Below are 22,309 nucleotides of genomic sequence, written 5' to 3' on the forward strand. Positions count from 1 at the left end.
AAGAGTAGATAGTATCCAGGGAGGCAAATCCAGTGAAGATTATTCTCAAAGGGATTATACCTCACTGGAAAAATGCACATTGGTCGCATCTATAGAGTATAGCTTTTAGCTGTCAGTTGGTGAGTCTCCTGACAATTGTGTAAACAGCAATGGTGACCTAAGCCGTTGTCCATATATTAAAGGGCTTTGTTTCACAGAAATCTTTTAATTTATACTGGACTCTGCCCAGGTACCATTTATCCTGCTTCCCCCAAGCTCCAGCGAAGCAAGGACTACAAAAACGATAAAAATGTCCGTTTCCTTTAATGTTTTGTAAAGCTTCATATAAATTCTGGTTTTGGCTATGATTTGTCTTGTCATGACTTGCTTTCCCTGCCTGCTATCTTTCACCCCACCTGATGTTGCTTATCTTCTATCAGGGCTTTGGCCTCATTGCAGCCTGGGGCACTGAGCACATAGCTGCTCTGGCCCCACTTGGCTACATACCACCTGTTATGGTGGTGGCAGCTCCCACTGGTGCCAGGGGCTGGGACAGCTTTCACTGCAGTGGAGTGATCAGGCTGCAGCCAGAGCAACTATGTGCTCTGTGCCCTGGGCTGGAGCCATGTTGGCAGGGTAAACAGTAGGGGGGCAGGGGACAGAGATGGCTATGGGGGCAGGCCAGGCAGAAGCAGTGGGGGTGGACAGTGGCTTTGGCTCTGATTCCAACCCCAAGTCAGGGCTGGAGTTGGAGTCGCAGCAGCTGCCTGCCCCTCTGCCACCCTGAATTTGAATCCAAGAGGAGGAACACTTTACCCCCATTAAACCAGGGAAAAACATTGTCTTGGATTCAATATGGTAATTCTCCTTGCATCTCTTGGTGCAATCTGCAAGCTTTCAAACTGGATGTGCTGCCCCATTGCAGTTTCTCAAGCCAGTGTAAGTTAGCCTGGTACGGTTTTGTACCCATCATTAGACTTGTTTCATAGTTTCATAGTAGGTAGGGTTGGAAGGGACCTGAGCAGATCATCAAGTCCAACCCCCTGCCATGACCCCCTGTAATAAGACTGCAGCTTTAGCCATGAGTGGCCATGAAATGAGATACCCTGAGTAGCCTTTCGTGTTCTTTCCGTGCTCAGAGTTGTTTGCTCATATCACTGATAACCCTTTAGTGATGTGAAGTTCTCTAACATACAAGGAGCATGTTAATGGGAGCATTTTAAAGACACTGAGGTTGCAACAAAAAAAATTTAATCCCCTCCCATCCCTTCCCCCCCCCCCCCCAAAAAAAAATAAAAAAATTACTTCCCTGACATGGAAGCAGTATTGGTGCATCTGGCCAGTCCTGTTCTGTCCTCAATTTGAGGGCTGTAGTGCAGGGAGAGTGGAGCAGATAACAAGGTGGAACAATTTCCAAATGCTCACAATACAGAAACTCTTATTCTGTTATTAGCCCCATCTCCAGAAGAGCAGGTTCCATGAACTGCTGATAGAGTTTGTATAGTGCTGCATGTTACAGAAACCAACACCCACCCATTTCATGAAATTTGTAGGCCTTGTCTTCACCAGAAGTGGCAAGCATTTTTAAGTAAAGCTCAAATTTTAAATGTCTGTGTTTTAACGTGGTATAAGAGGCTGGCTAGGCACTCCTAGGTCATTCTCTACATGTGTAAGTTGATCCAAATGAATATAAGGTGTAAATTTAAAAGCTGTCCCTGTGTAACTCGCTGAGTAGACACTTCTTTCAAAGTGGGTTAAGCTGATCAGGAGTGAAGTTTGGCATTAGTGTTCATTTATGGCATTAATTGGGCACAACCTTAGCCCTTAATTTGGTTTTAACCAGGTTTATTTCATTTTAGTTGAAGTCAATTTAATCTGTAGCAAAATAAGCCCCAAGTGTTGTTAAATCAAAATAGGAATATTCAGATGGGGCTCTGCCACCATTTAACTTAAATGGTTTAAAAAATAGTCTAAACTCATGCAGCTTCCTTCTGTCACCAAGGCCCTTTGTAATTATCAAGAGCAAAAGAGATGTGGCCAGGACCTTTCTACCTAGTTCAGCTGTGGATTTAGGGCTAATCCACACACAACCTTGAACTGGCTAAATTTAGAGTATGTAAACCAGTGCAGATGCTAGTGTGGATGCTCTTATTTCAGACTATTTTAGTTTAGTTTATGCTGATATTTAATCAATTCAAGACTGAACAGAGATCTGGATTAAAACAAAATGAGCGTCTCCACAGCCTCTCATGTACTGACTTAGCTAAATCCTTTTAAAATTGCTCCTTATGCTCAATTCTGCATATAAGCAAGCTCTTAGTTTAGTTTTCTTTAGTTTAAAATAGAAGTTCTACAGCTATTCCCTTATGAAGTTTAGGAGATGTACGCATGCTTTTAGCAAGTACATGTTTCTTTGTCTGCTGCTGTCGTCTTGTTGATAGCTCATCTCTGGTGGATTGTAGAGGAAGGTGGAAGGTCCCCTCATTTTTCCTAAAACCCTAAATGCAGGTAGCCTTAACTGCTGGATTTCCCTGGTCATTTCTTCAGGCTTTTGGGTGTTGACTGTATCTATAAATGAGGTTAATTAAAAAAAACAACCCGAAACAAACCAAAAACGACTTTTCTCTTTGCAAAATTAATTGTTGGATGTAGCAGCAAATTAAGAAAAAAGCCCCTTCAAGGGCTTTGTTCTAGTAACACAAGGCAAAGATGCTGTTACTGCGGTGAATGTTTGAAGCACAGTAAAAAACGAAGGGTTAACAATGCATGGATTTCAAGGGGCTCTGTTTAGTTTCCTTTGTTTTTATTTTCTGGTTTTGTTTTTTTATTATTTTGTTTAGTTTTGTTTTTGTTTAATTTCTGTGTTCTGGCCACACCCAGGAGAACCGTCTGCTTTTGATTTCTCCCTTTACGGTTACATGGTAAATTTTCTTTCTCATTTTTCAGAGATGGAAACGTTCAAAAACTATATATATATATATATATATATATATTTATTTATTTTTTACACTGCTCATCCTGTTGCTTGTTATTTATTGCAGAATCTGAGGCCAGACTAAAAGGGTGACAGTTACTCGGTTTCTTCAGGGCCCTTGAACACACCTTTGGGAAAAGAAGGGGATACTGCAGGCTGCAAATTGCTCAAACATTCTAGAGCAGTGGTTTTCAACCTGGGATCCACGGACCCTTAGGAGTCTGCAGACTGTCTAAGGGGTCCATAAAAAATGACTGTGATCAAGCACAAGTATGTGAATACCCACACTTACAATTCAAAGGGGTCCACACATCCATTTGAAATTTTTTAGGGGTCTGCAAATGAAAAAAGGTTGAAAACCACTGTTCTAGAAAGATGTCATTGGGGTATTCAGTGATATTCATATACATGGAGGTTTGATCTTATTCCCTACTGGGTGATGAGTTAGTGGCAAAGTGATGGTGGAGGGATATGGGGTGGAATGCCCAGCCTTATAATTATTGTAAGTCCTATTGAACCTAGTTTAGAAAACCCTGAATCTCTCTGTTGACCCAGAACTTTATTCTCCTTTGATTTGCCCCAGTATCTACTGCTGTGGGGAGAGCATCCACCACTGTATAGCTAAGCTACTCAATATTGTTCTCTTGAAACACTTGACTTTTTTTTTTTTTTAAATACTAAGACAGGAAGTCTTGAGCTTGAGGAAAATGTCTTGGATATGTTAATATATAAATGAGATATATACATGATTTAGGTACCAAAAAAAAATCTTTCTTCTTCGCAGGTCACTTTTCAAAGGACTTCTTAAAAATCAGTTACATACTTTTTCCCCTCCCCTGCAGCATGGAAAACTTAAAAGAAATGAAAAATTATTTAGGTTTTGCCTTAGCAGTAAGTCAGCTCTGGTCTTGCCTACTTTTCCAGGAGTTTTACTTGGAAGTCTCTGACATGCATTATGAGGTTTTATGCTTGACTTGAGAGGGCAAAGGTTTTGAGTCTTTAACACTAGCTATTCTCCAAAGTGTTAATTCAATACTGAACTTAAATGGGTGTTAAAAACAGAGTTGTACAGTCTGGCCAAGGGCTTGTCTATACTTTAGGCTGGAACCAAAACATAATTAATTTTGTTTTAATTCACACTTTTAAGTGCATCAGTCCAAGTCTGTGTGTGGATGTTTACTTGGTAGTGAGAGTACCCAAAAGTTTAACTTGTAAGGTTTTTTTTAAATTGTTTTGTAAGCCAGACAAATTCCATTTGAAATGATCTGAAATCAGTGTCTGCACACAGACTTGCATTATTTATAAAAGTGGGAATTAAAATCAATTGAGTCTGGTTCTAGTCTGTGTGTAATAGGCCATAAAAACCCCTGCCCCTCCATTGCAAATTTTTCTATAACATTGCAGAAGACATAAATTGTATTAAATCTCCACGGTGTCTCCTTAGGCAAACCAAGGCTGGTGGTTTTCAAGTTAAACACTACAACCTCTGTGCCCTCCCGCCCCCAAATCGTTTTTAAACAGAACTTTCCAGGGTGCCTTTTTGAAGCCTCCAGAATAGAGCAGGGTACTAGGATATTTTTTTCATTCTTTATAGTTTGCCTTTAAAACATCTGTAATATACCTTTACTTGATAAACTGCTTTGTCCCCAACCCTCCACAACATGTTTGTGCCAGGTTCAGAAAAGGTTTTTACTATTTCTGGTTCCTTTTTAGCCCTGATCTACTGACACACGTGCCCACATGTTGACTCATTTCAGCAGAAAACTTTGAAGTTACTGCAAAGGGGATCCACACTTGTTAGTTATATTGTTTGTTTTCTCTTTGTTAAATAATGAGAACAATGTAATTAGCTGAAAGTTTAGGTTCTTAAGTCGGGTAAAGAGGAGATTCTCTTATAGAAGCCAGCATTAAAATCATCCACCAAGATTTTTTTTCTTCCTGAACACAAAATAATAAAAAAGCCCACTTTATCAAAGTAAAACAGCTTTATGCTTAAAACCCAGTTATGAAGGATAAACACCAACACTCATGAAGGAAATCACTTGAGCCCTTTCAGGTTCTTACTATAAAACCTTAAAGGGCATTTAAAAATGATAGCCCAATTGCTTCTTGCTATTAACCTTGCTTAGAAATCCAGATGCTGCTTCTGTATTTTATTCCTTCTGTATGCGGTCCTGCTGCAGGAAAGGGGCTGCAAAACTGGGATGTGTTTTCCCTAGAGAAACATCAGCCCCTAAAACTTGGCCTCTGTTCAGTATCAGGACTTCCAAACACAAGGTTGTTACCCTTGGTTTCCAGCGTGATGGTGTCAGCAGAAGTTCCTTGTCTGGATTGAAAACTAGTGTTCAGTTTATACCAAGCCACAGAAACTAGGTACCCCTCTTACGTTATGCAAGCATCTTCAAAGTAATCTGTGGTGAAACGCTCATCTTGGACCACGAGTGCTAGGCAGATATTGAGAATTGTCTGATATTGAAAATGAATGATGCTGAGACTTGCCAGAACTCTCTCATGTCTCATTTCCTCCTGGTTAAATTCCTAATTCATTTAGTCATGTCAGACCTATGCTTGTGACAATGTACTTCGTCCCCATGGGAGTGCGTGTGATGTCATATGCTGTACTGTTGTATGACTAAATTAACCAGTATAGAATGAGTCTTGCTGAGAAAGAGAGCCTTTACATGTGGGGTGAGTAGGCCAGAGGCACTGTATCTAAAGGGCCGTTACAGTAATCTTTGGATCATTATAGTTCCATTATAATTACACTGGTCAGCCAAGATAAAACCATTGTTCTCCAGCTTCCGAGTGCAAGACATCTAGAAGTCTCCCTTGATCTCCATATGCAGCTGAGAACAAATGAGGGATATCATTTTGGAGAAGGGAATACTAAGATAGGGGCCTAAGTAGGAAGAAGGTAGCAGTTGGGTGGAGAATGTCAGCTAACTCCTGTCTACTTGTAGCAGCAACATGCCTAGAAATGTCATTCATCTGGATCTGCTGTACTGATTGGACAATGGCAGTCCAATGATGACTCATGGCAGTCAGGTAGGGAAAATGTTTTGTGATTTATAATAATGTATAATGCTTTGCAGCTTCATTTCATGTAATCATTCTACTCTTTTACCGCCCCGAGTAGTGTCAGGGCCCTGTTGAACTACACCCTATACAGGCATAGAAGTAGGCATGTACTCTGCTCCGAAGAGCTTAGTATGGTGCTTTACAAACATCTAATCCTTTCAACTGTTCTCAAAGGTAGGTAAAATTATTCTCCCCATTTTACAGGTAGGAGAATTGAAGCAGGACAAGGGTGATTTGCCCATAGCCACGTCGGTGTTCATGCTGAAGCCAGGCTTAGAAGACCAAGTTCTTAGTGCCCAGTTCTGAATCCAAACCATTCTCTTCTCGTACTTCCCTCTCGCTTTTCCCTCTTCTCTCTCATAGCAGTCTTTAAACAGAACAAAGTGCCTTTCAAAATACAGACATATTGTACCTGTGTTTGGGGGTCCATGCAATAACACGTGCATTAATTGGCAGTAACAAGAGGTCCAGCTTTTCTAGGTTAGAGTAAGGCCTGCTGTTTATCTTTAAGACTATTTGTCTCGAGTAGCTTTGTACTTCTTTTTTGGTCTGGCCTCAATTGCTTTTATGTTTTCTTTTTTATTATTATTTATTATTATTCTGATTACAGTTCCTTTTTTTTAATTAAATTTAATTTATTTTATTTATGAAACATGCATGAACCAACAATGTGACTCTAGGAGAGTATTGCTGAGTTGTGCTGATGTTAATTTCATACTGTGATATTTTTTCTCTATTTACCTAGAGATCAGTATTTCAATATATAACGATGTGCATGTTTTCCCCCCTTCTCCCGCTGCATGCAGGGATTCGGGTTCGTAACTTTCGAGAATAGTGCTGATGCAGACAGGGCCAGGGAGAAATTACACGGCACCGTGGTAGAGGGCCGTAAAATCGAGGTGCATGTCTTCAGTAATTCAATTTCTTCTTTATATTTCTTCTTTTTTATTTCTTTTTTTGTGTCTTGCCTCACTTATTTCACATTTGGATCCCAGTCTTGTGTGTGCGTGTGTGTTTGTGTCTGTGTCCTTCACCTCCCTGCACTGAAATGTATAAAAGTGACACGCCTTTTAAAAATATTTTACGTTGTTTTGGAGATTTTCTTTACTTATTTTTTTTTCTTTTTTTAAGTTGTTTTCCCACCCACTCCAAATTTTTGCCCTTCTGCCTTGATTTTCCTTTGCTTCAGTTTGCGAGGTTCCGATTTCCTGTTATCAGGCCTGAATAAAACTAACTGAAAGAGTACTGTCCGATTTCTGATGTGTCCAACAATAAAGCAGGGGGCCAGCCAGTATATCCCCTCTTTCCTTAGAGGCCAGTTCTCCTCCATATGAGTGTGAGATGAAATTGAGAGTGGGAAGGGGAGGGTAAAGGGGAAGAAGCCACACACATGCTGTGGCTGCTTTCTTGATCTCTCTCGGAGTTCAAAATCTAACTCTTAAAAATTCTGTCAGGAAAGTTGTCAATTGGAAGGGTTAACTGTGGCTGGCCAATGTAGCTGTGTATGAGGCCGTTGCCTGGTGCTCGCCCATTTTCTGTTCCACTGTGCTGAAGGCTAACTGGCATCTTCCCCTTCTCCCTCTTTCTTTAAAAAAAAAAAAAAAAATGAAAAGAAAGAAAAGAAAAAAAAAGTACTAAATATTTTAAAAGAAGGAAAAAAAAAAAGGAAATAAATAAATTTAACAAAAAAGCCGCCGTTTTGAGTAAGATGTCTGCATATTTTGCTTTTTTTTCTTTTTGTTGTTTTTTGTTTTTTATTTCCCTTTTCGATGGTTTAGCGTTTAGGGCCCTTCACTTGACTCACTCTTTCCATGGTAACTATACACAATGCTGGCGATGGTACGAGTTGGCGGTAAGTGAAACAAAAGCACTAGAGAAGAAGCTTATTTTTAATTTTTTTCTTTAAAATTACAACGACAAAATTAAATAAGAAAGAAAAATCCATCTGCCATCTCACATTAACACTACAAAATGTGATCTGACTTGTTGTCCCCACCCGCCTCCTTTCCCCTTTTTCCCCCCTTTTCTTTTCAATGCTGTTGAGTAATGCCGCCTGGACTTTGGATGTACATATTGTTTTGTAGCAGTCTGAGCTGTTTGATTACTGACTTCATGGTGATTTCCCCTTGCACATCTTACTCAGAGTTACTGAACTCCAGTTTGGCTGGTTTTTATTAATGCACCCATCTCCTCCACTCTTTCTTGCCCCTTTCTCTCTTGCTGTCTTTCTGAGACCTGTTTGTAGCTGTAATTTTGTTTTTTCTCTGTCTCTCTGTCTCTGTCTCTCTCTCTGTCTCTCTCTTGCCCTCCCCAGTTTATTTTTTTTACTCTGTTAAATGCAGCTGTTGGTCTCTCTTTGCTGACTGGTGGTTTCTGATTGGTTCTGGCAATTTTTTCCTTTAAGTGCTTGTGTTGCACTTTGCTGTAGCAGCTGATTTCAGGCACTCGCTCCATCTTAATGATTGTCTGTGAGATCCTCTCCCCTTCCTCTCCCCCTCCTTCCACACCTCTGGATCAGTTGTTTGGGGGTTTTTTTTTTCCTTTCTTTTCTCTGTGTGTGTTGTAACTGCATGCTCTCAGTCTCATCATTGTTGTTTCCCATTCTTTCTTTTTAAATGTGTAATGTTTATATTGTTTTGAGGCCCAAACTAGAGTAAATGTGGTTTCAGACTCCCCTGGCCTGCAAGGACTTGCCATTCCATGAACACCCCCCTCCCAGGGTATAATAGGACTCTCTGAGGTTTACTTCTCCTGAATGATGTCCTCAGCTTCATTTTGACCTGAAATTTTGACAGATCGTTGACTCCAGATAAAAGAATTCACCCTCCTTACAAGAACTTTGCTGGCTGTGCCTGACACAGGGCTGCAGTAACTTGGCTTCCAAACCCCATCCATCCTTTCTTTATCAGCACCATCTCTGCTGCAACACCCACTTGCTGTAGCACTCAGAATGCTTCCAAATACGCAGAGCTCTGTAATGAGGGTGAAAGGCACAGTGAGACTCCTTCCATACTGTTGTTTTTAAGAGATTTTTTTATGAAGAGTTTGTACTTAGAGGTGACCAAATTAGCAAGTCCAAACATCCTGAAACTGAGTTTGGAGGATAATGCTCAAGAGGACTTAAACAATCTTCTTTGGCCTCAAGAGATTAAATTTAAGGCAACTGGAATCAAAATTACTTTTCTGTCTGTGGACCAGTTAGTGACATCAGTGGACCACCACAGCTTAATGATGGGCTTCTAGACCAAGGTAGCTACTTCACTACCTGCTTTGCTCTTCTTGAGATTCAGCAGCCATCATTCTTCTGACTCTAATGGAGTTTGGCTAAGGGAGCAATGTTTTTGCCTTTGGATTGGCGAGCTGTAGATATCCATTGAACTCAGTGATGGCAGGACGTCTGAAAATCCCTCTTACTCTTGTTGGCCTTTTGTTTATGCATAATTAAAAGTGCCACATTTAGCTGTAATGTTTATAATTAAATGGCAACTGTAAAAGTAATTTAAATGTCTTGCCTTTTTGTAAAGCTAGTTGTTTGATTTCTTTGCGCTCAGCTGTATAGTGTATGTGATACTAGAGAGATTTCCAGCATTTTCCCTAATATCCTGTGCTTCCTCCCCTCTCCTCCCCATCCCCTTTCTTACTTTTAGGTGAACAATGCCACAGCACGAGTAATGACCAATAAGAAGATGGTCACGCCATATGCAAATGGTAAGAGAATGCTTGTGCTTATTGTAGATTCAGGAGAGGTTTGCAGGTAAATGAAATGTTAGTGGGGAAGGAGGGGATAACAAACACTGCAATCTCTTCTGCAAAAAACATAAATACTACTTGGTGTCTATATAGTGTTCTTTGATCACTTTACCAAGGAGGCAAAAAACATTATGCCCATTTTACAGGTAGGAAAAATGAGGCAGTGAGAGGTGAAATGATTTGCCCAGCAGGCAAGTGGCAGAGCCAGAAAGAGAACCCAGGCATTTGAGTCCCATCCCACTGCTCTGTCCAGTGAGAAGCATTGTGTGACCCTATTAAAAGCTCCTGTTGAGTTCATCGTGATGTGCTGAGTGCTCAACACCTTTGACACTCAAGTCACTTATTTAGGCAACTAAATCAGTGGATTTAGCAGCCTAACTTTAGACGCCTGTCTTTTTTTTTTTTTCTTGAATCTTGAACTTAATTGTAACAGTAAAAGCTGAGACAAAAAGCTTGTTTATTTTCAATAGTTTTCTAAGGAACTCAAATAAGAAAACATGAGGGGCATTTTTACACAGGTATGTGTCTCATCCAGTTGTATAAGCGGCAAAATGCACGTCAGCATGCAGAAAATGGCGGCAGTCCACTTTTGAACTAAAACACACCAAAGGTTTTTCAGTTCAAAAGCACACCACCGCCATTTTCTGCATGCTGACATGCATTTTGTCACTTATACAACTGCAAGTGTGTCAGCTTGCATGCGGAGCAGACTCAATTGTCTCAGTGCAAAAAAGATGTGTATAAATGCCCTAAGTTGCTTTGTGAATGAAGAACTGCTCCAGTTAGAAGCCAACAAGTCTGTCTGCTGTTTCTAGATTACACTGCAATACTCCTGTTTAACTGTATCCGTGTTGCATAAAAATGCTTTCTTTTTCTCTAGGAGCTGAACACTGTTTAATTGTATAGGATGCTGTATACTTTAAATCTTGGCAACAGAAATGAGACACTGAATTAACAATTAGGGCTGTGCGGAACAGGCCCTATTCAACTAGGATTTGGATTCAGCCCGAATCGGGGACAGTGATTCAATTCGGCTGAATCCAGATCTGAAGATTCAATGCTGGTTTAGAGAATCAGTGATTCATCCATAGACATAGCTTTAAATGTTTTTTCTACATACCTCGAGGTAGCAGGCGCGGCCCGTGAATGCTGCGATGCTGGGACGCGTGGAGCTTCCTATAGAACTGCGGGGGGGCCCTCCATGTGCTTGGAAGTACTTCAGTCCACTTCTGGGTCTGCCAAGGAATGCGCTGGGGCCCCCCTGCGCCTCTTTGGCTTGGCAATCGGCTGCAGGGGGACCCCAGGTGCCCCCCCCAGACCCAGGAGGCACCAGTTGCCAAGTCAGGTGGGTGCAGGGGGGCCCCCCAGCGCACTCTCTGGCAGACCCAGAAGTGGACCGGAAGTGTTTCTGGTCCACTTTCAAGTCTGCTGCTGAGTGTGCTGGGGAGCCCCCTACACTTCTGTGGGACACTCCATGCACCCCAACATCACAGCATTCATGAGCCACCTGATACCTTGAGGTATGTAGAAAAAACGTTTAAAGCTGTGTCTACGTCCGAATCTCTCTGAATCAATTTGGAGGGTTCCGATTCAACTTGGAGAGATTAAAGGGTACTCTGATTCGATTCAGATTTGGAGATTCAGCCACTGAATCGGGCCGAATCAAATCAGGGACCGAAGCTTTGCACAGCCCTATTATCAATGTTGTTCTAGGACTTGCAGAGCGGTTCCCAGTCACAATGGGAAACAAGTTAAACATGCAGTAGTTAATGAGAGAGCCTGGGTCTGAGGGTTGGAACAGTGCAGAAAATACTGAGCTCTCCTACAGACTTACTGTCTGACCTGAAGTTATTTTTTAACTGGGGTAATACCTCACAGGAGTGTTCTGGGACTTGATGAATGTTTGTAAAGTACTTTTTGGAATCCTGTAGTGAAAAGCTCTGTGGAAGTGCAAACCTATCATACTGGTTTATCCTAAAAATAAGGGCAGAGACCTACAGGGCTGTTTGGAACCAGGGCTTGGGTTACATGGTAGGATGCAAGAGCATCTTTTTGCTTTGTTGACCCATAAAATCAACATTAAAATAAAGTAAGGGTGTTTGATGCCTGGCTAGGGTTGGGGCTTATTGGTTAATGCTTTGTGCCATGAAGTGAGAAATGCTGGTTTGGGAACTGTATCCATATCTATCTTTCCAGGACCTTTGTATGTGCATCTGTCATCTTAGTATTTTGCTTTTGAAAGTGAGCAGTGTAGCAGCAACACTCTCTTTCAGTGAGGATGTGCATTATCATTCAGCGTTACTCTTCCAGTGGTGACATTGATGGGCTTGTTGCTAAATTAGGTCAGGATGATGCTTATGAGACCTCCAAACTAGCTGAGGTTGTTAAATGTGCAGTAGGTTTTTCAGAACTTCAGAAGGGGTATGAGGGGAGAGTAAGAGCTTGTTTAAATATCAAAACCTGCAGTTACCAGCCAAGAAGGTAAGGCCTGCCCTGAAAAGTCAAGACTATTAGTGGAAGTCACACTGGATCCTTTTCAAGGGTCTGGACTTCCCTCTTTCTCTCCCCTCCATGGACAGAGTGGAGAGAGACAGACACACAGTGGTTTTGCTCTCTGGGAAATGTGCATCTTCTCCTGCTGTTTCCTACAATGGTAGGTGTCTCACCAAACCTCAGACTTCTTATTTTAACATTACTCAGTCTTGCGTATATTTGCATTTGTTGCCCATTGTGAAGATTATATTAAAAATGATTCTCGAGGAGAAACTGCATCTGCAAAGCGATCTGGGGAGGCAGGAAAATTAAAATAAATGGAGGGGAGAAAACGCAGAAGGAACAGAATTCATTTAAAATGCTTTTATGAGACATTCCATGTAATTCAGTTACCCAGGAAATCTCTGCTTGATTGCCATGTTTTGGCCGAGTGAATCTCTAGCAAATACCACAAGCAGCGTGTTTTGAGATATTTAGGCTATAAGATGACTTGCCTCTGATCGCAGGCTCAGCTAACGATTTAGAATCTACAACATTCTCAGTGACTCCTCAGGTTAGTCGGAATCGACAGCAAAGATCATGGGAAGAGCGCACAATTCCACAGGTCAAATATGGGGTTTGTAATGCACCTGTATAAGAGAGAGTTGGTATTCTGCTCAGCTCTGTAACTTGCAGCTTACACAGTGGATTAGCCAGCATTTTGCCTTGCCCGCTCATATAGTGTTCTATACCTAGGCCCTGACATTCAGAAAGGCAATCTGCTTTCATCCAAAAACACAGCCTTGTGGAAGCACTACTGGGAGATGAGCCTACAGCAGAGCTGTAGATGTGAAGCTCCTGTTCTTTTACTTTCCCCATTCTGTCTACAGGTGTAGACTTTGGCATTCACTGCTGTCTTTACTGTTACAGGTTGGAAGTTGAGCCCTGTGGTTGGAGCAGTGTACGGCCCTGAGTTATATGCAGGTAGAACTTAAATAGACACTTTGACTTCTGCCATTTAACTGCAGTGGTATTTGTTTGTGTTCTCAATCTGCTGTTTCTTTATAACCTTTTTTACGTTTTTTATTCTTTTTAAAATGAAATTAGCGTCCAGCTTTCAAGCAGATGTCTCGCTGGGCAATGACGCCGCAGTGCCCCTGTCAGGAAGGGGGGGTATTAACACTTACATTCCTTTAATCAGTAAGTAGCCCCTATTGGCCCCTGTATTGTTACTGTGCTTGAGTAAACAATGACTTGTTAGCCTTCTCTTCTCCAGCCTGTATAATATATACTTAAAAGGATGGGTTTTGCTGGGCATAGATTTGCCACCAGGCTGAGCAGCGGCCAGAATCTTTGAGTTTTGCAGTACATTTGTGCTTGCTTTCTGGAAGCCCCAGCCAAACAAAGAAGCGATACACCAGGAGGGAGGGGAGCTTAAGGAGAGTGCCATTGCCTCTGCTCTGAAACCAAAGGACATCAAATAGGCAAATCCCCCAAGTACATATTATACAAGCTGCTAAACCGCGAGTCTGCTGCAGGCCCTCTCGTGGCATGCACCTGGAAGCATCTTGGGTTGAAGTTGTGCCTTGCAACTGGCTCCTCCTGGGTATCGGTTATTGCATTGTGTTTGCAGCTGCCTCTGAGGGTTTGACACTGTTTTGCCCTGAGCCAGTTTACTCCAGCATGAAGCGTAATAAAACAGGGCCCAATATTCATGGAACCGGTTACTGGTCACATTTGTCAAAGGAAGATGGGCTCTCGGTAAACTGGCACCTTATGGGTAATTCCTTCTGCTCTTGCACATGGGGCATCCTGTCTTTCTGGCTTGAACTTGGGGGAGAGGGGAGTTGGCAAAGAGGGAGAAAAGAGGACTGTGATGTCAGTTGACCATTTTCTTTTAAGGGTCTCATAACAAATTATTTCTGAAAGGGCTTCCAAAAAGTTGGAAGTCTCCTGCTGTATAGGTAGGAACTCTGTGCTGCGTGGACTTTCTAACCAGACTGCATGGGGGTGTCAAAATGGGAGGGGGTGGGGAATTATGCTATGTTTGTGATGGATGAGGCATGCCATAGCATTAACCCCTTGCATGCCAGGCGTCTTTGCAGCCCTCTCCCCCTCAGGGCCATGATGTAGCAGGAGGCATGCCCCTTTGCAGGACAGATGCAGAACATCCCACAACTTCGGAGACTTTTGTATTATTTTGTTGGAAGCGGGCGATTGCTTATCAACCCAAGGTTGTTATTTACTTCACCTTTCTCCTTGTTTGTCTTTACAGTTCCAGGCTTTCCCTATCCAACTGCAGCCACCACAGCAGCCGCATTTCGAGGAGCCCATCTAAGGGGCCGAGGACGGACAGTATATGGTGCAGTCAGGGCAGTACCCCCCACAGCCATCCCTGCCTACCCAGGGTAAGCACTGGACACTAAACAGAGTGCCATGCACCACACTGAGCAGTAACTGATTGTCTAAGGATAACAAGCAGAGATCTTCTGGATGGTGAGAGTCAGAATGTGCTAGGACCAGAGCACTTAGCACCCAACTGTGCTGAAAAAGTCTTCCACATTTTAAGTCTTCCACGTGTTAAGTCTTCTGTTGTTTAAAACACTCAATTTCAGTATCCTGAAGTTCTAATAATTCAAGGCAACTGCCTAAAACTCTCTAGCATATTCCTTCATGTTTTAGCAGTTTGTCTACATGGAATTCCTCTTACATTAACACAATGTGGAATAACACTACTGGGAAGGACAAAGAAAGGGTGTAAAATCTCTGGATTGAGGTGGCTGCTCTTCTCTGCACTCCTTTTGCTTTCTGTTATCTGGGAGTGAGGAGAGTTGTCCATTATCTTCATGCCTCACCATCTTGGAGTAGGACATAGGAAAGCCAGTTACCCACAATGGATTTGCTTTCTTTGTTGGAGACAGTTTAAAAAGGTTTAAAACAAAGAGCAATCAAGTCCATTTAAATGAAGACAGGAGTGAAATGGAGGAGAGGGAGAATGAAACTGCAACATGCTTCTAGCAGTAGATGTATAGCGCACTGATGGACATGCTGCTGAGCACCCTTTGCCCTCCAGTTTTCATTACTTGTGCAGTGGAATGGATTCTGCAGCAACAAGCTATTCTGCTGTTGTTTGAAAGTTGTAGGTTGCTGGGTTGTTTTTGAGGGTTTTTTCTGGGTTTGTTTTTTTTTTAAGTGTGATGGCATGATGATGATTCAATATATTTTCTCAACAAGTCTCTTCTTTTTGAATCTGAGAATGCCTCACTTTGTCTTGAAAACATGGCAAATAAGCTATGTCCTCACAATGTCACAGCAGGAAAACTAAGTAGAAAAGAATCCTTCTTGAGAAAGAGAAAAGTGTACCCCCACCTCCCAATTTGCATAGTAAACCAGTATAGAGATGGAGAATATAAACCGCAAGCTTCCTAAAACCACGGTGACATAAAATCTTGCCCTAGGGTGTATCAACTTGGAACTTTTTGTATAATAGACTATGATGGGGAATTACTACTGCACTTTCTTCTTTACAGAGTCCTGTCCAGTTTTGGAACAGATCTTAATAAAGCAAGTTGCAGTAGCCAGACATTCATGTAGTCTATAACAAGAACTTTTAGCAATATTTTCTTGGATTCACATCTTGCATTAGACAAATAATTAGTCTGGACTTAGTACATCCCAGTAACCTATGGAGGAACCTGTTGTCTGAACTGAAGGTTCACAATTAGGTTTTGCTGGGTTTTCAGACAATCAGCCCTTTATACATAGCTCCATCTCCTCTCTACAGACATTACTAATTAACATCCTCTATTTTCTAATCCTGGCCTCTGACTTAAAACCTCTGTTCATCTTTGTTACATAATAATTATGACCCCAACCTGGTTCATCAGGAAATGCACCAGAGTGAAACACACAAGCAAAACAGAGCTTAGCTGTCCAAAAGAATAAATGAATACCTGCCCGGGGGAGGGGTCTTGTATTTTTTATCCCTGATAGTAACGTCTAGAGCATTCCTAGCAAGAGGCTGTCATCTGTGGTACACAGGGAGGACTTTTCTTGATAGCCTTCTTGGGTTTACGTTTGGTTAAAGGGTTAATTTCCATGTAGAATAGCGCCCAAGCTCCAGTGACTTTCCTTTCCAAGTAATGTCTCATGACTGTATTTACTTACAATACATTGGTTTGTCTGACCCTACTGTCTGATTTTTGTAGGCCTTCATAGGCAGCAGACTATCCAGTAAATAGTTGGAAGACAGCAGTAAACAACCTACACTAACAATTGGCTCCAAATTGTGCTGGTCACAAACATTAAGTTGTAATTAAGTGATTTTGTTTGTTGTTTTCATAGTCTGTCTCTTCACATGGCATTTCATTCAGAAGGTTCCTCATGGCAATGTAAGACTGCATTGTACATTTTAATAAACAGCAAGGCAGGAAGAGCTTTAAAATTTGAAGTTACATATGGTCACTCTTGACCTGACATTGGGATCTTGCATATGTTCCCATCTCCATGTCATTGATCAGGTACTTTTAAAAACAAGACCATGAAATGAGGAATCAACATGGGATTGACCAGAAGAAAATGGATGCTGAGGAAGACATTCAGTAACATTAAAATGTAACTAATTCAAAGCTGATAGAAGGAGATGCTCTTTCCCAAAATGCTAAATTATTTGGGAATATCATTGAGGCTAAGAGTTTAGCAGGATTAAAAAAAAGTAATGGGCATTTCTATGTTCTTGTCATCTATATAAACATAGGAACTACCATACTAGATGAGAAAAGAAGTCCATTCAATACAGTATTCTGCCTGGTAGTATCTGTCAGTAGCTAATTCAGAGGAAGATGCAAAAATCTCATAATCTCAAGAAATTTGTCTAAAGACCTGCTGAAGCATGAGGTTTAATAAAACATTTGTGAAAACCAGTGGTCTTAATCCAGGTAAATGCAAGCTTATCCAATAAGTAACCAAAACAAACTTTCAGAAAAGGTAGGATGAGGGCTTGAGCAGTATCTTAAAAAGGAATGGCTCAGAATAGGGCTTGTACACCTGAGGTTTGCTAACCAACTGAACATGAGCTCATATTTAATATGATGGCCAGGAGAGCAAATCCATTCTTTTGATATAAAATCAAGCGAATATTGAGCAGAAAGGTAGTATTACTTTAACTATTAGAACAGTTTAGGTAGGTATGTGGTGGATTCGCCATCACCTGTAGTCTTTAAATTAAGGTGTATACACTTTTAAAAAGAGATGTTGTAGCTTAACCAGAAGTGACGGACTTGATTCAGAAACCACTCGGTCAGTTTCTGTAGCCTGTGTTATGCAGGAGGTTAGATTATATCATGAGAAGGGTCCTGCTGCCCTTAAAACAAAGTGAATAGTTCTTCTAAAATTTGCTAGCATAAATTATAAATCTAGATATTTTTATTATACATGTAAATAAATGTCCAACCCCTCTGAATCTTGCTAGGCCTTTGGCCTCAGTGACTGGAAAATATTAAAAACTTTTTAAAGGGGATTAAAACATTCAGGCTTCAATACTTAAGTCAATCTCAAACAATTTGAAGGTAGGAGGAGAACACTGGCTAGTTACAGGTTACTCTGCAGCTTCTGATTGTAGGGTTCTTTTCACTTTTGTGTGAAGGTGCAATGCTAGTGATGGTCAGTGACAGGATCTTAAATTAGAGGCACACTGTTGGTCTGATCCAGGGGAGAGGGGGAGAAATTCCTTTTAATTCCATTTATCACTTCCAGAACAATTTTACCAGAAATCACAACATGTTCATAACCAGCAGTCATTTCCACTGTTGAGCTTTTGCCTTTCCTGCAGGGGTGGGGAACCTTGCTGAAAAACACTTCTGACCATAGTAAGAGAATCCAACCGTGTAAGGCACAGGCCAAGAAACCAAGCTCTTGTTTTGGAGAATTTAGTTCCTGCAAACACCATATGGCCCGCTTCTCCCTGCTGAAGTGACTCATCTCTTCCTGTTGCAAGGAATCGTATCTTCGCATTCCTATCAAATGCATTTTAGGCACGAATGCAACTCTGTCCACAGGGAATAGATTCCACCTGTATCGAGATGGACGCAGTCTGACCAAATTATGTTACCGGTAGCAAACACTGCTCCAGGATTTTCAGTAATAGTATGCAGGCTTTTGGCAAAACATCCAGGCCTCTCTTTTTGTACCTTGCAATAGATGGGTGTTTTGATGAGGGTGGCAGGATCTTGGCAGTATTTTTATACTCCATCTGACATGTGGAAAATATTACAGCTTAACGTTCCATGCCTCCTCCTTGCCTGTGGGTAGTGCTGCCGGTAAGTTGTACACATTGCACCCATGTATCTCACAGATGGTGGAGCTAATGCTTTATAAAGTCTTGGGTGACTTAGTACTGAGGACAAAACAGGAGAAAGTTACGTAATATGAAGTTGTGTTGATAACAAGGGGTGGGGTCATACCCTCTCTTCCTTCCTCATCCTTTCCCAATTCCCCATCCCCAAAGTGAGCCTTCCATGGCCTAATGTTCTGATTAGACTGGCTCCTTGGGGTCCCCTGGCTCTGGTTTTACATTTTTTGCTGCTTGAAGTTCTGAGAGAAAGAAACAATGGCTAATAGAGCGTCACCCCATCCAAGCTGTTCCAGATGCTCCTCTCTGCTGTGGAATGTGTCGTTACTATCAGGGATCCCCACTGCACCTTTCAATTCTTGGACCTTGGACCAATCAGCTAACCTTTTTAGCTCATTATCTCTGCTTGTGAAAGCAATGCATTGTGGGTATTTTTGGTTTTTTCTTTTTAATTACATTTCTCTGTGTTTACTTTGATCAGAATTGATTGACTTGTTTTCCTGAGGTGTTGCATCGGTTCTTTAAGATGCTGAATAATAATACTTTGCATGCTTGTGTGATCAGCCAACTCTTATCGCATGTCTAATGTGCAGGGTAAAAGCAGGTGATGTATGGATATCAGAAACAAAGTTATGCAGCCCTGTGAGACTTCAAATACATAATTCTACAGAATGCTCTGAAATATGCTTCTGACCTAGGTGGATACCAGCCCTTGTGGGACTCCTTCTGAAGGGCTTCTTTTATTGAACATGAAACCTGTTTCCTGAGGCCAATTTTTTCCATGTGTTTAGGGTGTTAAATAAAGTAATTCCAGGATAACAACCAGAGTGGAGGTTTCTAAACCTTTGTTTCTCTTCTTCAGGGTATCAGATCTTTCTGAGTCTATTTTTATTGTACAATATGAAGGTTGTTTCCCCAACCCTTTGCATACTGTCTCCCCCTCTGCCCCCTCCCCTCTTGCATGCCATGGAGAATGACATGGAGCCGTCTAGCGTGCGTGCGCACACACATTCTCTCGCTGATTCGCTCCTGCCGAAAGCCCAGGTTGTGGATTCATACATCACCTGCCTGTGTAAAACGCATGTGCATGCTGCCGTCCTCAATAACCGGAATGTGTTTTCTGTTCTTTTGTTTTTTGTTTCTTTTTTTTTTTTTTTGTTTTTGTTCTTTTGTTTTTGTGTGGATTTTCTGCAGTGTGGTTTACCAGGACGGATTTTACGGTGCTGACCTCTATGTAAGTACACACACCGGAGCCTTCTCATCCCCAACCCTTGACAAGCCAGCCTTTTTTTTGGTTTGTTTGTTTGTTTGGTTTGGTTTGGTTTTGGTTTTTTTTTAAATATCATTTACTTTTAATTTTCTTCTTCCTTGTGGATATATATATTTATATATTTAAGAATGCAAGCATGCTTCTCTGTCACTGCGCTTGCCCCTGGGTGCAAGACCTTAAGCCTTTGGGTTTCCTGATCATTGCCAGGGTCAGTTTTACTGGGTATCCTTTCCCCACATGCGCACTGCTACTAATCAAACTGAGAGATGATTAGCAAATTGAAATTTCTCTCAACACTTCTCTCATTTGCATAATTTGGATATAAAAATAACAGGACTGGTTTAGCCTCAGACCTTCCCTTTCCTTCTTCCCCTCCCACCCCTTCCTCTCCCCTCTTGGGGCCCTTTCACACTTGATTGGTGCAGCTGGCACTAAGCTAACTGAGCTCTGTTTACAAAGTCTCACGTACTATTGGGATACAGATGTCACCCCTCTTGGGGAAGACATTGGGGCTGATTAAAAAAGGAGTCTGAGATACTAGATTAAATGTTACGATCTCATTTTGCTACTTCAAATGTTACCTAAATAGAACAAGGTTCTCTTCCTTCTCCCAAAGGGAGTTATAACGCACAATTTGTGAGGGTGTTGTTTAGATAGAAGACTCCACAACATTTTGCTGTCTTTGAAATCTCTTGTGTGCTACAAAAGGCTTTGTCTTGTCTTGTGACTTCACCAGCCAATCTGTATCCATAATTCCTAGATCACTGATATCTTTGAACTGATTGTAGATGGTATTTCTGGAACACAGGATCAAGGGATTCGGATTGGTTGGTGAGGAGGGCAGTTTGCCTTGGGAAGGGAAGAACTCCAATAGGGTGCTTGGGATGAATAGGAGGATTCTCTCTCCAAAAAAAAAAGAGAAGAAGAAAAACAGCTTTAAAATTCACTGCCACCATCACCAACCTTGAACTATCTTGCTCCAAAGTTCCTTTTTGTGAGAGATGCCTCTTGGAGCTGCAAATATTTTGTCTTATTTATGGTATGGTTGTCAGAAGAACTGACTTGGTATCTGCACTGCTGAGGAGATAGATGCACATGCTTTCCCAAGATTTATCCCTAGGGTCAGAGCTGAGTAAGAGATAAGGTAGCCTATGGGCCTCTGGTCTGCATGGAAGCTTCAGGCCCTATAAAAACATGTTTCCAAGTACAGCTAGCCACAGCAATTGGACAGCATTCTACCAAAACGCAACAGTACTTACTGTCCTAGATATGCTTGCAGGGAATCAAAGTATATTCGCTTGTACATGTGCTTACTGCTTATACACGCATACATAGACATACACTTTTGCACATGCGTTTCCTCCTTATATGGCCTTGCACACATGCTCCCCTAAAAATAGGCCTGCCTAATTAAGTGTTCCATTATAAAAGTCCTTCAAATTAAAAAGAAAGAGTTTTGACTTCTTCCCCCCCACCCTTATTCCTAAAGCATTACTCTTTCTAGATCAATCAGTTTGGCCTTGATATTGCAGTGATTAAGCAGGAGAATGGGCAGCTAGTCCATGCTTGGTGTCACTTCTCTCTCTGCCTAGCACATTAAGGCCCCTCTTGTTAAGAGGAAGCTGTTGACCACACTTATTCCCTTATACTTCTTAGAAAGTTCCTTCAGACCTTTAACTTCCTCCTTTGATGCCTAGAAGGGACTCAGTTTAACAGCTGTAAAGGATACCAGCTTTAATAATACAGAGAATCCGCTCATTCACTCCATGTTGTCTTGCTGTATCAGAGAGATCTTAAATTTGACTAAAATTCATAGATAAAACAGCTTACTGGGCATTTTGCTATAAATGGTTGAGCTCCCCTTATTGGATGAAAACAGGACCTGGAAATATAGGGCATCTGTCAAGGTAGGTTGGCCAAAGTTATTTTTCATTACCAGAACTCTTGATGTAGTTAATGGAGGTTTAAATCTCACTCCTAACTTCTAATGCACCCTACTATGCATTCTGCTAATTGGCACAAATTGAATGAGTAACCAACCAGTCGTTGGGTTGTAACCCACTGAATTGTCCTGTGTTGTTGCATTTGTGTTCGGTCACCATAAAAGCATTGTCTGGGGTTTTGTGGCAAAGGAAGAAGGTTCTTTAGTCACTAACTGCTACTCTGGGAAGAGGGTTCATTAGTTTGGGTATAGTGGGAGTTAAGTTTAAGATTGCTCACACCTGCTCAGCTGTTGGTGGGGAGGCTGAGGTGGAGGTACAGGTGGGGAGAAAGATCTCCAGCTGGCAGGATGGGATGAGTAGGGGGGAATAGAGTCATCTCAAGCTCTAGTTGTCCTTGCACTGACTGATCTGCCTCCTGCTTCACCTCCTTCTACTCCTCTTCCTCTTTCTCCCTCCTCTTTTCTTTCCTGGGGCAACCTTCCTGCTAGCCAGCG

At 41.6% G+C, this 22,309-nt stretch overlaps 1 protein-coding gene across 11 annotated transcripts in view; it reads left to right on the forward strand.

Annotated features, from left to right (window-relative positions):
• Nucleotides 1-22,309, forward strand: part of RBFOX2 (RNA binding fox-1 homolog 2) — a 264,854-nt gene that overhangs the window by 226,409 nt on the left and 16,136 nt on the right. For 6 of the 11 annotated variants that reach the window (XM_019489284.2, XM_059726425.1, XM_006258537.4 and 3 more), the window contains 6 exons: nt 6,838-6,930; nt 9,679-9,739; nt 13,184-13,237; nt 13,361-13,453; nt 14,529-14,661; nt 19,797-19,836. In XM_019489284.2, coding sequence (XP_019344829.1) covers nt 6,838-6,930; nt 9,679-9,739; nt 13,184-13,237; nt 13,361-13,453; nt 14,529-14,661; nt 19,797-19,836 — 474 coding nt within the window. The remainder of the gene's footprint in view (nt 1-6,837; nt 6,931-9,678; nt 9,740-13,183; nt 13,238-13,360; nt 13,454-14,528; nt 14,662-19,796; nt 19,837-22,309) is intronic. The other 5 variants (XM_059726424.1, XM_019489283.2, XM_019489282.2 and 2 more) reach the window with 4 other exon arrangements.

This window comes from Alligator mississippiensis, chromosome 4 (assembly GCF_030867095.1).
Source record: "Alligator mississippiensis isolate rAllMis1 chromosome 4, rAllMis1, whole genome shotgun sequence".
Taxonomy (NCBI): domain Eukaryota; kingdom Metazoa; phylum Chordata; order Crocodylia; family Alligatoridae; genus Alligator; species Alligator mississippiensis.